Source organism: Budorcas taxicolor, chromosome 7 (assembly GCF_023091745.1).
Source record: "Budorcas taxicolor isolate Tak-1 chromosome 7, Takin1.1, whole genome shotgun sequence".
Classification (NCBI taxonomy): Eukaryota; Metazoa; Chordata; class Mammalia; order Artiodactyla; family Bovidae; genus Budorcas; species Budorcas taxicolor.
Window position 1 is genome coordinate 13,193,529 of NC_068916.1, and position 16,799 is coordinate 13,210,327.

The 16,799-nt window shown below is 53.4% G+C and overlaps 3 protein-coding genes across 4 annotated transcripts; 1 reads left to right on the top strand and 2 right to left on the bottom strand.

The window, feature by feature from the left end:
* Positions 1-4,850: 4,850 nt before the first annotated feature.
* Positions 4,851-9,784, bottom strand: RNASEH2A (ribonuclease H2 subunit A). 2 transcript variants are annotated; one of them, XM_052643594.1, is made up of 8 exons: positions 9,629-9,784; positions 9,352-9,423; positions 9,100-9,226; positions 8,902-8,989; positions 7,298-7,435; positions 7,099-7,186; positions 6,030-6,153; positions 4,851-5,934 (listed from the first exon to the last, which is right to left on the bottom strand). In XM_052643594.1, the coding sequence occupies exons 1-8, from the start codon at positions 9,753-9,755 to the stop codon at positions 5,799-5,801; spliced, it is 900 nt and encodes a 299-aa protein (XP_052499554.1). In that variant the 5' UTR covers positions 9,756-9,784; the 3' UTR covers positions 4,851-5,798. The 2 variants fall into 2 exon arrangements, with proteins under 2 accessions (XP_052499554.1, XP_052499555.1); XM_052643595.1 differs by lacking the exon at positions 7,298-7,435.
* Positions 9,785-9,924: 140 nt separating this feature from the next.
* On the bottom strand, positions 9,925-12,784 carry THSD8 (thrombospondin type 1 domain containing 8). Its single transcript, XM_052643596.1, has 3 exons — positions 12,497-12,784; positions 11,106-11,311; positions 9,925-10,053 (listed from the first exon to the last, which is right to left on the bottom strand). The coding sequence occupies exons 1-2, from the start codon at positions 12,645-12,647 to the stop codon at positions 11,112-11,114; spliced, it is 351 nt and encodes a 116-aa protein (XP_052499556.1). The 5' UTR covers positions 12,648-12,784; the 3' UTR covers positions 9,925-10,053; positions 11,106-11,111.
* A 75-nt stretch (positions 12,785-12,859) lies between these two features.
* On the top strand, positions 12,860-15,946 carry PRDX2 (peroxiredoxin 2). The gene is made up of 6 exons (XM_052643246.1): positions 12,860-12,968; positions 13,473-13,584; positions 13,679-13,832; positions 14,417-14,539; positions 14,681-14,811; positions 15,616-15,946. Exons 2-6 carry the CDS (start codon positions 13,482-13,484, stop codon positions 15,699-15,701), a joined length of 597 nt encoding a protein of 198 aa, XP_052499206.1. The 5' UTR covers positions 12,860-12,968; positions 13,473-13,481; the 3' UTR covers positions 15,702-15,946.
* The last annotated feature ends 853 nt before the right edge of the window (positions 15,947-16,799 follow it).

Here is a 16,799-nt window from a genome sequence, read left to right on the forward strand (position 1 = left end):
GGGTCAGAACGTGGAAGGCCCTGAATGCTAGGCAAAGGCACTTGGACCAGTTAATGAGGGGGGTGAGAGCCACAGAAGGTTTAAGTGGGGGAGGTGATCCATCCGGCTGACACTCTTGTGGGCCACCAGCAAGCAAGCCAGGGGGAGGGTGAGATTGGAGGACCTTGGGACAGGAACTGAAAAATGGGCAGAAGGGGATGAATGAGATGGAATCAGAGGAAAAAACCCACAAGGCTGTACTGAGGAGTGTGGGAGCAATCATCTGAAACTTTCAAGAAGCAAACGTTGTTGTCAACTTCAGTTTAAATAAAACCTTGGGGATCTTAGGCAGGTCTGATGTGGGAACCTGAACTCCACATCTTTTTTTTTTTCACTCACATACTTATTCGTTATTTTCCACCCAATTCCATCTTCTTTGTGATTCTCCTGGTTCTCTATCACAGTCTTAGGAAGGTTGCCTCAGTTCCAAATAGCTGGACTCCACATTTATAACTGCCTGGTGAACTTGATGCTGCTGGCCTTCCTCGTGGGACACAGGCTTCTTAAGTTATGGTGCATGGGCTCTGGAGCTCACGGACTCAGTAGTTGTGATGCAAGGGTCTTAGTTGCGGCATGTGGGATCTTAGTTCCCCTGACCAGGGATCAAACCCGAGCTCCCTGCATTGGTAGCGTGGAGTCTTATCCCCTGGATCACCAGGGAAGTCCTACTAGACTTTTGTTAGAAGAAATGTTTGTGAGTTACAGCTTGACAGTACCCCCTAGTTTCTGCTTGTCACCAGCTGGGAGGAAAAAGGGTAACAGTTTCTCCTTAAGTGAAGTCACTCAGTCGTGTCCAACCCTTTGGGACCCCATGGACTGTAGCCTACCAGGCTCCTCTGTCCATGGGATTTTCCAGGCAATAGTACTAGAGTGGATTGCCATTTCCTTCTCCAGCGGATCTTCCGGACCCAGGGATCGAACCCGGGTCTCCTGCATTGTAGACAGACGCTTTACCATCTGAGCCCCCAGGGAAGTCTTTGCGAGTCCATGGAATTCTCCAGGCCAGGAATATTGGAGTTGAGTAGCCATTCCCTTCTCCAGGGGATCTTCCCAACCCAGGGATCGAACCCAGGTCTCCCTCATTGCAGGTGGATTCTTTACCAGGTGAGCCAGAAGAGAAGCCCAAGAATACTGGAGTGGGTAGCCTATCCCTTCTCCAGGGGAACTTCCCGATCCAGGAATCGAATCATGGGCTCCTGCATTGCAGGCGGATTCTTTACCAATTGAACTATCAGGGAAGCTGTCAGAGGCCCAATGATTTCAAGATGAGCTTTACTTCTAGTAATTCTGAGAGGGAAGGAGGCAAGTCTGAGATACTCAACATTTATGGCATAGAAAAGGGCAGAATTACAAATGGAATCAGGCTGGGACTTCCCTGGTGGTCCAGTGGTTAAGATCCTGCACTTCCACTGCAGAGGGTGTGGGTTTGATCCTTGGTCAGGGAACTAAAATCCCACAAGCCTTGCAGGTGAATTAAAAAAACACACACAAAAAAACAAACAAAAACAAATGGAATCAGGTTTTATATTTTGTAACTATAGTGATAGCCACAGGCAGAGGAGTAAATAGAAAGATGTCTTTAGGCAGAAAAACAGGTTGGTCACGGCTCTTCCCAAGGTCTGGCCTCATCACCTCTCCTCTGGGGCCTCCTTGAAGCCAGGTCCTCTCACCTCAGCTCTCTGCACTTGCCGCTCCCACCGCCCAGAACAACCTTTGCATGCATGTGTGCTTAGTTGCTCAGTCAGATCCGACTCTGCGACCCCATGGACTGAAGCCCGCCAGGCTCCTCTGTTCATGGGATTCTCCAGGCAAGAATACTGGAGTGGGTGGCCACTCCCTTCTCCAGGGGATCTTCCCGACCCAGGGATCGAACCCAGGTCTCCTGCATTGCGGGTGGATTCTTTTACCACCTGCGCCACCAGAGAAGCCCAGAACCACTTTTACTATTCTGTTATCTGTTTCATCCCTCTCACACTTCAGATCTCAGCCAGTCAGGTCTTCAGGCTCTAGGCCAGGAGCTCCAGGCTGGAGCTGGCCTCCCCATGTGCACTCTGGGAGCTCTCAGATCCTCAGTGGAGGCTTATGACTGTGACTGGTCAGCCCTGGCTTCCCCATGTCCAGCACAGGACTCACAGAGCGCAGGGGTGTTCTCTCAAGAACTGAATTGCACCCATCCACCTGCAAAAGTCATGCTGAAGCCCTAAGACTTGGTACCTCGGAATGTAAATATGTTTATAGATAAACGTTAAAAGAGGCAGTTAAGGGGTTTCCCTGGTGGTCCAGTGGTTAAGAATCCGCCTGCCAATGCAGGGGACACAGGTTCAATCCCTGCTTTGGGAAGATCCCACACACCATGAGGCAACTAAGCCCCTGAAACACAACTACTGAGCCAGTGCTCCAGAACCCTCGAGCCACAACTGCTGACGCCTGCATGTCCCAGAGCCCACGCTCTGCACCAAGAGAATCCTGCACACTGAAACTAGAGTAGCTCTTCTGTGCAGCGGCAGACACAGCGCAGCCAAAAATAAACCAACAAATAAACTTTTGAAAAAAAAGAGAGTTAAGGTAAACTGAAGTCCTATGAGTGGGCCCTAATCTCTTATGACTGGAGTCCTTATAAGTAGAGATTAGGATACACACAGAGGGAGGGGATGACAGGGAAGAAGATGGCTGTCTACAAGTCAAGGAGAGAGATCTCAGAAGAAATCAACCCTGCCGACACTTTCATCCTGGATTCTGCCTCCAGAACTGTGAGAAAATTAATTTCTGTTGGTTAAGTGTCCCAGTGTGAGATACTTTCCTATGGCAGCCTTGGCTGATGAATACACACTCCATAAATAATATTCCCACAATGCCCTGGTTTTTCTTTTTTGCCATCAGAGCATTTACTAAAAAGTGAAGAGCTGGGACTGGGCTGGTGGTCCATTGGCTAAGACTCCACACGCCCAATGCAGGAGGTCTGGGTATGACCCCTGGTCAAGGAACTAGATCTCACGTGTCACGATCAAGAGTTCTCAGGCTGGGACTTCCCTGGAGGTCCAGTGGTTAAGAATCTGCCTGCCAATGCAGGGGATGTGAGTTCGATGCCTGGTCATGGCTTGTGGGGTCTCAGTTCCCCAACCAGGGGGAGCTAAGATTCCACAGGCCATGCGGTAACTAACTAAGCCCATGTACCACAACTACAGAAGTCCATGTACTGTCAGATCCCACACAGCCCTCCCAAAAGATCCCACACGCCGCAACACAGAACTGGCACAGCCAAATATTCTCTCTCCTTCTCTGCTAAGATCTCACTGTTCAGGAGTCCCCTGGTGGTCTAGCGGTTGGGACTCGGTGCCTGCACTTCTGTGGCCTGGGTTCAATTGCTGGTCAGGGAACGGAGGTCCCACAGGCCATGCAGCCAAAAAAAAAAAACAAAACCAAAAAGGTGAAATTAAAAGAGGGTGAAATAAAATCCTACTGTTCTAGTCACGGTGTGTGTCTGGGGATCAAAAATTGGGGGAATGGGCAGATATGGAGTCTCTCCCTACCCCCAGGTATCAGTATTTAATCCTTTACCCCAGATATTCCATTCCCCTTGCAACAGATTGCTTCAGGGATAGACGTGTCCTGCTTTCAGCCAGGAAGAGAAAAGGTGGCTACTTGTAGATGAGGCCTTTGAAGGTTGGGATGTGATATCTTGAGCTGTGGCAGCCATCCTAGGATCATGAGAGGCAAAACCCACCTAAATTGGCAAAATAGAAGATGGACTAAAAGAACAGTATCTTTGCAACTTCCCTGGTGGTCCACTGGTCAAGAATCTGCCTTCAAATGCAAGGCACGTGGGTTCAGTTCCTGGTCGGGGAACTAGGGTCCCACGTACTGCACTCTAGGCCTGCACACTGCAGCTACTGAGCCCCTGGGCCACAGGAGAAGCCTATGGGCCCCAGTGAGAGATCCCACATGTCACAAGTAGGACCAGATGCAACAAAACATTTTTAAAAAAACAGAAAAAACAAAGACAGTATTTAATGTTGAGCTCCTGACTTCCAAACTTCTCACGGAGTGAGACAAACTTGTCCTGGTGTTGGCACGGCTGTGAGGGAAACTAACGCTCACTTACATTGTTTGTGGGAGTGCCGCTGAGCACAAGCCTTCACAGAGGGAATCTGGATATATCTCTTCAAATTAGATAGTCTCTTCAACCCAGGAAACCTACCCCCGGAAATTTGTTCTTACAGACACAACAGTGAGAAAATGATGGCAAACCTGTCATTCCCTGCTGTACAAGTTTAACAGAAAGCTGGGCACAATTCAAGGTCTATTCAAGGTGTTAAATAAACAACAGGACAATCACACCATAGAGGAATCTGCAGCTGTTATCAGAACAAGGAAGGCTTCTGGACCCGTATTTGAATTATCCTAAGATATATGTGGTAAAAAGAGCTATGCCTGAACTTGCCTGGTCATCCACTGGTTAAGAATTCAGCTGCCAATGTGGGGGACACGGGTCGATCCCTGGTGTGTGAAGATTCCACATGCCACAGGGCAACTGGGTCTGAGAGCAGCAACCACCAAAGTCTATGTGTCCTAGAGTCTGTGCTCCACAACAAAAGAAGTCACTGCAATGAGAAGCGCAAGCACCGCGACTGGAGAGCACCCTCTGATTGCCCCAACTAGAGAAAAGCACAGTAAGGAAGACCCAGCCACAGCTGAAACATAAATAAGACAATTTATTTTAAAAACAGCTATGCAGACTATCTAAGGTATACTTTGTTTTCATCTGTTTAAAAAATGGAACCTCAGTTACAATGTATCTGTGTATATATACCTGTAACATGCCAAGATACCTCCAGAAGGGCCTAAGAGGCACCTGCTATGGTCCAAATGTTTGTACAGCCCCCAAAAGACTCAGGCTGAAATCCTAACCCCCAAAGATGGTCTTAGGTGTAAGGAGGACACCTTACACCTTGGGAGGGGACAAGGTCACATGGGTGGAGCTCTCTAATGGGTGGGATTAGTGCCCTCATAAAAGGGACCTTGCAGAGATTCCTCACCCCTTCACGTGAGAACCCAGGGAGATGGCAGTCTGTGATCTGGATGAGGGCCTTCCCCGAAGCCAACTGGGTTGGTACCCTGATCTTGGATTTCCGGCCTCTAGAACTGTTAAATATAAGTATCTATTGTATATAAAGCACCCAGCCTGTGGTGTTTTGTTACAACAGGCCACAAGGGACTGAGACACCCCATTAAGTCGACCAGGATGTTGGGGGGTAGTATGGAAGGGGAGCTTCTCAGTGTGGTATGTGGTGGGACCCTCAGTCACTTCAGTTGTGTCCAACTGCTTGTGACCTTATAGACTGTAGCCCACCAGGCTCTTCTGTTTACAGGATTCTCCAGGCAAGAACACTGGTGTGGGTTGCCATACCCTCTTCCAGGGGATCTTCCCGACCCAGGGATCGAACCTGTGTCTCTTATGTTGTCTTCATTGGCAGGCGGGTTCTTTACCACTAGTGCCACTGGGAAGCCCTTAGCTTCTCAGCATACTGGTTCCTAATTCTGCGTCAAACAAATCTACCAGGCATTAAAAAAATCTAATTAAATCAACCAATATCCATCCTGTTTAGGTTCCAGAAGTCAGTGACTGGGTCCAGATGCAGACAGAACATACTTCTATCCCAAAGTAGAATCCCCACACTTAGCTTTCCTTGAAGAATTTTAATCACGAACTGAGGCGGGACGGGTGATGGGGGACAGGTAAATGGGGTCCAGGCTGGCTCCTAGAGGACAGTGGCTGACTCCAGGCCCCGCTCCTGGAAGTACCGATGGGGAAGGCGGAGGCAGGTTTGGGGGCTTTCACTGAAGTAGGACTTGATCTTCCCAGGCCCCTCCTGATCCCCAGTCTCCGAGTCCTCCCTGTGGGAGAGAGGCGGTGACTCCAACTTCTAGGGGATTGGTCCTCCCAGGCAGGGCGGAGCCCTGGCTTCTCACCCTCGCTTCCAGACACCTACCACTTCACGTCTTCTGCCTCAGTCTCCAGGATGCTCTGGGCTGTGCGCCAGCTGAAGCGGACAAACTGGGGAAAGCCGAACACAGGGTCCACATGCTTCCTCAACCAGGCTTTCGTCTTGGGATCTGGGGGCAGGGTAGGGTGGACAGTGGGAGAGCCCTGCCGTGAAGTCTCAGCTTCTCAGCTTGGCATCTGAGAGCCCACCTCATCTCAGACCTCTTCCTGAGTACCCGAGGGACTCATCACTGTCTGAGACATCTTCCTGTCTCCGGACCCTTGCACAGGCTGTTCTCACTGATCCTCTGCCTGAGAACAGGTGCTCAAGGTGAAGTTCAGGGAGACTGCCTCTGGGTCATCTCGCTTACCTCCCCAAGGACAACAGGCACTGAACCAGCATTTGTGGACCATTAGATTAACACCCATTTTCCCCATGCAACCACCAACTTAGTGGGCACAGGGAGGTCCCTGCTTGCTTTGCTCATGGCTAAATCCCCAGGGCTTGGCTCTGCAAGGCACATACGAGGTGCCCAGTAAGCAATGAACACTGCCCAAACTGTGTTTGGCCTAGACTTGGTTTTCCTCCCTTTGGCCTCACCTAAGTCCAGTCCCAGATTTGCTAGGTTGCCCCACCCAACTGCCAAAGGGTTCCTGGTACCCAGGCACTGAATCATTGCCTCTGGCCTTGTGAGTCTTCAGCAGAGTTTACTGGGGATAGGGCATAGTCATTGCCACCTTACAAACAGGGAGACTGAGCCTCCTAATGAAGAGAAACAATGAATTCAAGCTGGGATCACTGGACAGGAACTGGTACCCCTCACTCTGCCCCTTAGGTCCATCATGAGCCTCTGTGCTTCACTGGAGCTCCAGAGAGACAGCAGGGAGGGAAGGAGGGAGGGAGAAGGGAGAGGGGCCTGCCAGCTGGAATACAGCACTACCACACATAAGCAGGTGGCCCCCCATCTGAGCCTCAGCCTCTTCTGCTGCAGAGTAGGCTGAGAGGAACAACTTAGAAAACCTCAGAAGCACGCCAAGCCCACCTTGTTAGTTTACTGTGGCTGCCATCTGCTCACCATTAGGATAGCCTGAGCCATAATCAGTGTCCAGGTCCTGCAGTTTCTCCACAAACTTCCAGTTCTTCACGGCCTGGTCTCGGGCCACCTGTGGGCAAAACAGGCACTTGGAATCTCCAACAGGCACCGTGAAGCAGCCACGCCTGCCTCCTTGCCCAGGGGGATGCTGGGAGCTGGCCATGGCCAGTGGGGGCCTAACCTTGGCACAGATACTGGCAGCACTGACCACGGGGTAGAGGGCATCTGCCTTGGCCTTGACTGTCACCTCAATGCCAGGAAAACGCTGCTGCAGTCGTTCCTGGTATGTCTCTGGGAGCCCCACGGTGTCCACAAACACCTGCCGTGGTGAGAGCAATGTACTCAGTCAACAAACACCCAGAAAAAACAACTGTGCCGATGGCCCAGCTTCATGGTCCTGCATTTGCTGCTCCCACTGCCTGGAATATTCTTCTCTCAGCTCATGACCAGGCCCAGGCTGCATCCAGATCTCAGCTCAAACATCACCTCCCAAAGAGGCTTTCCCTGATCACACTATATCCATTCTACATTTACTGAGCACCTACTGCATGCCACGGGCTGCTCTAGGTGTTGGAGACACAGCAGTGAACACGCCAGAGTAGACACTCTGGTGAGGACCACAGACAGAGAAGAAGATAAATAATAAAGGATCGGGGAGATTGAGAAGAGGTTATAATTTTCAACAGTTCAGGGGTATTTTAGGAAAAGTCACTCTGATGTGGTGACATCTGAATAAAGGCCTGAAGGAAATAAGGGAATGAGCCATGGGGAGATCAGAGAAAGAGTGTTCTAGGCAGAGGGGAAGAGCCAGTGCAAAGGTCCTGAGGCCGGACCATGTCAAGTACTCTGGACAGCAGTAGAGACCACACGACTGGAACAGAAATGGGGTCAGAAAAGGAACAGGACAAGGGATCGCCATAGCTGTCATTATTCTCAAAACTACCTTTATTATGTGCTTACCAGCTGCCCATCCGTCTCCCCTGACATGAACCCCTGAGGGTAGGGTACTTGTCTGTCTGTTTTCAGCATTGCATAGGCAGCTCCACATTCTTTGCATAGGCAAAGGTCCTTGTTTGTCTCCAAGGCATTGCACAGAGTCCTGGACCTGAGCCACCTCCTCAGCAAGGCCTCTCTTATTACATTCCCTATCTCAAGCGTACTTGCCCTTCTGATTCTCTCCAAACAGTCTGTTCTTTGCCTCAGAGCACTGGCTGCAATGCCAACTTCTATTTCTCTCTGGTGATTTAATCTCATTTCTCCACTTGCTTGTGAGTTTTCCTAATTCCCACGGTGCTCAGAAAATTAAATGTCAAGATTTACATTCCAAAAATATAAATGACTGTCTGCTGGTAGGGGAGGGGGCTGGGGGAGGATGGAGGCAAACATGTGGGATTCGTTTTAGACACTGAACTGTTAGGATAGAGACAGAGATTAGATGGGGGTGAGGCTGGGGGCTCCACAATGGTCCTCAGTGGAGCACACATTTGGGGTGGAAGAAACAGTTGGGGGAACTTCCCTAGTAGTCCAGTGGTTAAGACTCCACGCTTCCAAAGCAGGGGTGGGTGTGGGTTCAATCCCTGGTGGGGGAACTAAGATCCCATATGCCATGCAGTGTGGCCAAAAAACAAAAGACAATACAATACAATAAAAACAGTAGGACATCAGCAGCGGTAACACACGTTTCTGATATTCTAGGTAGGTCTGATGCAGAGTCACCCACTGCACTTCTACACTGCTATTTTATCCTGAGATGATCAAATGGGGGCAATCCAACAGTTAGCTCACCTGGGCCACGTTCACACCCTGGTCCAACGCAAACTGCACTAGGCCTGTGGCTGTATCATGAGAGAGGGCGTTGAGGTTGTATTTGACCCTGTGGTGGAGGACAGAACAGAGTCAACTTCGTTCCAGCCACCCATCCTTTCCAACCCACTCTGGTTGCCCCTCCTTCCGGCCCCTCCCCCACCCTCCGGGACCCCTCACCGCCCAAGCATGCTGGTAGAGATGAGGTTTGGAGACAGCACGTCCAGTGCCCAGCCCACAAAGTCCCCGTCCTCCTCCATTTTCGCAAAAAGCCTGTCCCGCTCGCTCTCCGACAGAGTCTTTGAGTCTGGGAGGAGGGTTGGGAGAGAAGGGGAGGGGCTGGATCCCGCAGTTCCTGCTTTCCCCCTCCAGCCTGCACCCACCAGTGCCCATGCCCAGGAACCCCCTCCCTAGACACACCTCAGTGCTCACCTGCCACTTTCAGGGCCTCCAGATCCTCCAGGCGGGACAGAGGACAATAGCAGATAGCATAGACCATGGGGCCTGGGGAAGAGGGAGTCCAGTGAGCCCGTGAAAGCCGACACCTCTAGTCCATCATCACTGCTTTTTTTTCGGTGCCATCACCCATGCCATCGCCATCACCGCTATCAGCCCCCTTCTCGAGGCTGGTGCAACCCCAGCTCCGGTTCCACTGCAACTTGCATCCCCCTTATCATGCCCCTCCCCCACCCAGCCCTGGGGGGCGCACCCAGCACCGGGCCCCGGCCCGCTTCATCGACGCCCAGGACGCAGGGCTCCTTGAGGCACACAGGAGGCACAGGCGAACTCAGGCGACAGCGGCCCGTATTGTCTCTTTCCAGCTCGCTGAGATCCATGCCGCCTCGGCCGCCGCCACCAGCCGTAGTAAGGAAGTCCGCAAGGAAAGGTCTCCCCGGGCGTTTTCCGCGGGCTCCGCAACAGTGCCAGCTCTCGACCTATCGGCACACAGGACACGCCCCCAACACGCCAGCCGCCGTTGACGTTTGCGCAGCCTTCGCCGACGCCGCTGCCGTGCGGCTTCCTGGGAATTGTAGTTTCCGAGGCTGACAAGCGAGCTCCGCGTTTGGGGAACCGGGTGGGCGGTGTCGCTTTCCAAGCTCCGCCCCGGTATCTCTGGAGCTCCTCCCGCTGCGGCTAGTGGGCGGACAAGGGGAAATAGAGGGGGAGACTTGAAGGACTCGACCTCATCAAAGCTTGTGCTGTACTTAGTCGCTCAGTCGTATCCGACTCTTTGCGACCTTTTGGACTGTAGGCTCTTCTGTCCATGGGATTCTCCAGGCAAGAATACTGGAGTGGGTTGCCACGCCCTCCTCCAGGGGATCTTCCCAACCCAGGGATCGAACCCAAGTCTCCCGCATTGCAGGAGGATTCTTTACCGTCTGAGCCACGTGGGAAGCCCCGTCAAAGCCCAGAAGGTCAAATACCACTAGACTCCGAGAATTCGGTGTCCGCATCACTGAGTTCCCGGCCTCCATCTGGTTTCAGGCCCTCCTGTGTTCGAGGTCCCTGGAGCGCCACACAGTCTAAGCCCCCTATAGTAGGAATTCTGGCTCCCACTGGACTCAAACCTTCGGACTTGGAACCCCCAACTCCCTCGTAGCTCACCGGAAGCGCCTCCCCCCTACCCCCGCCCGCTTCGTATCCTCTCTTTGGGCTAAGCCTCCTCTACCCCTGAACAGAGATCCCAGACTTCTCCAGAATCCGGCTTAGAGTCTTCGTCCATCAAGCAGGCTCCCTCCCCCTGCCAAACTCAGGGTTCAAGCCCTCGCCCCCTTCTCTGCTCTTTTCCCTTCTTCTCACGTCTTAGCGAGGAGCACGCCTCCTAGATTTGTTCCAACGAACGCATCTCTTTCTATTTTCTGCTTTCATCAGGGCTCACGCCCTCAGCTTGTGGGTTTCTGTTCCTCCGTCTCCGTTTTCCCCTTCCCCACCCCCACCGTCTATCTTCCTTTCTCCTCGGATATCAGCGGGTCTCACATCTCCTAACTCAGCTCTCCCTTCCCACGCTCTGCTCAAGCCCCAGATTTAGTGTTCCTTTTCCCGATGCCCGCCTCGTGCCCGCGCTCCCATGTCCAGCCCTTTCTCTCTCTCCTCCCATCCTGGGGACTCAGGGCCCCGACAAGCCAGCCCGCCGAGGGTGTGTGTGTGGGGGCGGGGAGGGCGCCTCCTCCACGCCCGCTGCTCACCCGGGCTCAGAGCCTCCAGTCGCAGTCGTTCGGCTCGCAGGATGAACAGTCCCGTTGCCGGCAGGGTCGCACCTGCACCAGATTCTCGCGGTCCATGAACACCGGACCCGGCGACGTGCCCACCACCTCGCGGCTGCGCTCCTGCTTGCCCAGGTCGCAGAAACAGCGCCACTTTCCCCAAGGGCCAAGGACAGAGTCTTCCAATTCTAGGGATGGAGAGCCAGGTAGAGGGGGAACCTATATCCCCGCATTCTAAGGAGGGCAGAGGAGAAAGATACTAACAAATAACAGTTCCAGACTCCGGGAGACGGTGAAGAACAGGGGAGCCTGGCGAACTGCAGCCCATGGGTTCGCAAGGAGTCGGACACGACTGAGCGACTGAACAACAGCATATTCGCTCAGCCGTGTTTCTCTGCCACCTAGCCCGACACGGATGGTCTCTAATCTTCCCATTAGTCCCAGGTGGGGAAACTGAGACCTAAGAAGAGCAACCCACCTTTCCAAGCTCACACATCTGGTGAGCAGCCCAGATGGGCTGCACACTGACACGTCCCATCTGTGCCTGCCTGTCCAGTTGGGGGTGTGGTACCACACACTTGGTGGCCACCATCTGAAGGTGACTCCTCTCTACAAGGCTGTGATCACAAGCCGGTCCAACAAGTCCAGTGTCACCTGACCAGCAGCATTACCAGGTGGCAAATTAAAGGACATAATTAGCATAATGAAGGTACTTAAAGCCCCTGGCTATGCATGGGAATACAAAAACAATTATCTTGACCACTTTTAAAGCAGCTGCATTTATCAGACGCCCTTTACAACTGTTCTTTTACAGACTCTTCCCTACGGCCCTAGCTGACAGGTCTTAGCTCAAGTCTGGCGCTCAGAAAGTCCTGACAACTCATGCCCTCATGAAGCCTCTGCCAGACAACACTGGCCTCTTTCCATTTCTCTTTCCATCTTGGCACTTGCTGTTCTGACTCACTGGCGCGCTCCTCCCCTTAAATTTTTGCATTTGGGGCTTTTTGCTCGTTATTCTGGCTGCACTGGTTACCTATCTTCAGCCAGGAGGCCTTCTCTGACTTTGGAAGTTTACATGCGCCCTGCCTTCTCTATCTCTGCCTTTCTCAGCACTTATCCATGAATTTATGGACACGTCTGCATTGGTGTTTATTGCCTGTCCACTCCCCTCTCCCCGTGTATACTGTTTAAATACATTATCTTAACTTACAGATGAGAAAACTAAGCCAAAGTAACCAGCCCAAGAGGTACCCCCAGGGCTCAGCAAGGCAGAAATTTGAAGTCCCTGGAGGAGGGTCTATCTGCAGCCAGTTGGTGAGGTGGGGGCAAATGAGGCCCCTTTCTGCACTGTCATATCCGCGGCCTGCAGTTACCTTTCTCCTGATGCTGCAGCCGCAGCTGCTCCCAGGTGTCCCCTTCGCCCTGCTGGCCGAAGTACTGGTAGTCGGGGGAGACCTGGGAAGGGGTCACCAGCAGCAGGAGCATCAGAGACGGCAGTAGTAGTGCCGCCCGGCTCCGGGCCATGCCGGACTCCAACCGACCCCGGCGCGCTCCAAAGAGGAGGCCGCGCGCATCGCCCCCCGCAGTCTGGTGCAGTGGTCTGGGCCGGAGACTGCGCGTCTCCCCCCGCCACTCGCGGGCGCGTGGTCGCGGCCGGCTCTGCTTCCCCTCCCCTGCGCTTCCTGCAGTGGACCCGACCGCTCCGTAAGTCCGCCCACCTCCCCGCGCCCTAGGCGTCTTGGTTCGGGCCGACTATAAAAGGCGCCGCTGGTCTGGGCTCGCTTGGCCCTGCGAAATCAAGTCCGTGCATCCGAGAGTGCGTGCGTCCCGCCCTTACCCACGCAGGTATGGACACCAAGAGTGCATCGGGCTGCGGGATGGGCCCCCTTGGAGCGGCTCGGGCCCAATCCAGACCTCAGCGCCGGCCACCTTTGTTTTCCGCCCGCCGTAGCGGCTGCCTTTGTCCTTGCGGGAGTGGGAGTGGGGGTGGGGGGCGGGAAACCGAGGCCAGAACCTTGGAGTACCGGCCGCATCCCCATGCTTCCCGTCCCCAACTCGCGACATCTTCTGGGCGGGTGGGCTTGCGCGATCGCGCTACGGCCGACACGCTAGCTGGGGACCGGGCGGCCGCAGCCCGGCCGCCCTAGCTGTCCAGGTGGGCGGGTCTCCTAAAGTCTCCCGGCCGTGCAGACCTGGTCCCGGACAGGGTGCGGGGCAGGGCCGCAAGTGTCTCTCTCGCTCTGACTCGGTAACTCGGCCGGATATGCTGCGTGACCTTGGGAAGTGAAGACAAAGGGTCGTCCAGAGCACACTGACCCGGCGTGGGTGGGGCGGGGGGGGGCCTCTCAGCTTTCAGTCATGGCCTGCGGCAAGGCGCACCTCGGAAAGCCCGCCCCGGAATTCCAGGCCACCGCGGTGGTGGATGGCGCCTTCAAGGAGGTGAAGCTTTCCGACTACAAAGGTGAGGGCCTAGATGGGGGCCGCGGTGGGGGCGGGGCACAAGCCTTAGAGGGCCCGAGCCCCAACTCCTCGTCTCTTGCCACCCCTTTCCCCAGGGAAGTACGTGGTCCTCTTTTTCTACCCGCTGGACTTTACCTTTGTGTGCCCCACGGAGATCGTAGCTTTCAGCGACCGTGCTGCGGAGTTCCACAAGCTGAACTGCGAGGTGCTGGGCGTCTCCGTCGACTCGCAGTTCAGCCACCTGGCTTGGTAGGAATGGAGATCACCAGCAAGGAGGGGAGGGTACAACTAAACCTACACCTCTCTAGGGCCCCAGCTGTGTGTTCTCCTGGTCAGTGGGCAACCTCTGCGTATGCCTTTCCCAGCAAGAAAATAATGGAGAGGGTGATTCCCAAGTCCTTCACGATGATGACAGTAATTAGCCTTTGGAAAGTAGTTTCTGTGGCATAGGGCGTTGATAAATGTTTTATCTCAGTTAGGGCAATGCAGCCTCCCTCCCAAGAACTATTTGAGCCAGGTGGAAACTCCAGTTTAAGAGTTCGAAAGAGGAGGATGAGGACTTCAGGGCAGGTTCTCTGCCTCCCGTTGCTGCTGCACACGTGAAGTTACTTTGCTAGAGTATTAACTTAGTCTTCCCAGTTGTGGGAAGCAGCCTCTGCAGCCACTTCAGGGTGGGGTGGGTGGGGCTCCCTGAGACTTGCTTTCAGGCCGCTTATCTCTCACCTCCAGCACCCCCTTCTCCAGCCCTCATCGCACCCAGGCCCTTATCACAGGGTAAGGACCCTGCTGCACCAGCCATCCTGAGGTCCCAACCTTCTCTCCCCCACCCCCAGGATCAACACTCCCCGGAAGGAGGGAGGCTTGGGCCCACTGAACATCCCCCTGCTGGCTGATGTAACCAGAAAGTTGTCCAGTGATTATGGCGTGCTGAAAGAAGATGAGGGGGTCGCCTACAGGTACTGTGGGAACCTCGGGAAGCCCCCATCCTTAGGGTGAGGGGACCACTCTCACCCTGTGGCTAGCAGGGAGTCTGTGCTCCCTCCCTTGGTCCTGACAGTGGGAGCCCCGGCTCCTCACTGTGAACTCCGATATCTCAGGGGCCTCTTTGTCATCGACGGCAAGGGTGTCCTTCGCCAGGTCACCGTCAATGACTTGCCTGTGGGACGCTCCGTGGATGAGGCTCTGAGGCTGGTCCAGGCTTTCCAGTACACAGATGAGCATGGGGAAGGTGAGCAGACACACCCATTCACATGTGTCCACATGTGGGTACATACGCAGCCCCTGTGTCATGCACACATATGTTCATGGTCTGCTCTATTGCTTGTGTGGAGTGGATGTGAGGGCCCCAGAGAAGATTCAGCTCAAGGTCTGCAAGAAATTTCTAGTCCGGTCGGGGAGATACTACCCCAGTATAAGGGCAGACAACTGGGGAGGTAACAGAACTCCATAGAAGATATTTGAGAAGGCCTGTACCAAGGCAGGCAGGCTTGAATGTTAATTGGATCAGAGTTATCTTCTCCTGTGAAGGCCACTGGCCCTTGAAGTCCACTGGGACGGGGGCTAAGAGAGAAAGATATGATTAAAGGAGTCGGAAAGAAATTAAAATATCAGCCAGGGAATTTGCTGGCTGTCCAGTGGTTTCCAAACTTTTACTGCTAAGGGCCCAAGTTCAGTCCCTGATCAGGGAACTAAGATTCCATAAGCCACATGGCATGACCAAAAAATAAAATAGGGACTTCCCTGGCAGTCCAGTGGTTGAAACTTCCACTATAAAGGACTCAGGTTCAAATCCCTGGTCGGAAAACTAAGATCCCACATGCCTTGAGGTACAGCCCCCGAAAAATGTCAGACAGTCCTGCAGCTGAGCGTGGAGGGCTTCTTTCATCATGTGGCATGGTCTTAGGCCTGGAGCACTTGGCTCTAGGCCTTTTCTTCTGCAACTCATGCTCTTGCACCTCTCTTTGTCCCCTCACTACCGTTCTCCCTTGAACATGCACTCAAGCCTCTCCTGTGCATCCCTGTTTTTCCACAGTCTGCCCTGCCGGCTGGACACCAGGCAGTGACACAATCAAGCCCAATGTGGACGACAGCAAGGAATATTTCTCCAAACACAACTAGGCTGGCAGATGGTGGCAAGCCTGGGCTCTTGGCCTGCCTCTGTGCCCCTACCTGTGTGTTCTGTACTGACCCAGGAAATGTCAGACCTGCTCCTTCAGACTCCACAGTCCATGACCACAGAGGGTTAGGCCAAGTCCTTCTCAAGCTCCCAGCTGCGAGCTGGTGAATGGTGACCCCCTCCTTGGAGCCCACATAACTGGGAACAGGCCTATAGGTGACTAATAAAGTATTAGGGACAGATCTAAGTCTTGTGTTTGTGTGGTTTGTCCTGGTGTGGTACCACCGGCGGCTGCTTTCTCCAGGCTGTGGCCTGGGAAACTGACATTCTGGTTACCAATCTCCGCCACAAGGTGGCAGTCTTGCCTCATGCTCACTGCTTGCTTTCTCCGTGGCCTGAAGGGAAGGTGGTTGGCACTGTTGCCCCTTGCAGGGAGCAAGTCACAGGCTGCCTTATCACCTGAAACCTGGCCAGGCAGGGCAGCGCCCACACCTTAACAGCAGCCAGCCTGGGTTAAAAAGCCGCTTAGGAGCTGTGGTCTTCCCTGGGTCTTTTCAATAGCAAAACGGGAATAAAGACGACCAATGGGAATGAAGACAATGCATGTTAAGAGAGAAGTATGTGAAGATCAGGATTCTATTAATGGTTAATAGGACCAGGTTCCTGGGACTGGAAGAAGGTGGGGACCCAATCCTGAAAGTAGAACCAAGAGTGGGATGAGGTACATGCATAGTTCCTGCTGCAAGTTCTGTACCACCAGAGGTTGGAAAGTCTTATGTCTTTCCCCTGAAATGGAAGGGTGAAGGTTAGACAAGAAGGCAGGTATTAGGAGCAACACAGTGTTCTAAGGTGCAAAGTTTGATGCTGTACTTTTTCAAGCAAGTGGTGTTGCCATTCTTAGCCCTCATTTCCTTCCACAGGACTGACATGCTCATTTAATCCATAGACTCATTATTAAATTAAGCTTCCCTAGTGGCTTAGTAAAGAATTTGCCTACAATGCAGGAGTTGCAGGTTCAATCCCGGAGTCAAGAGGATCCCCTGGAGGAGGAAATGGCAACCCACTCCAGTATTCTTGGCCTGGAAAATCCCATGGTAGGA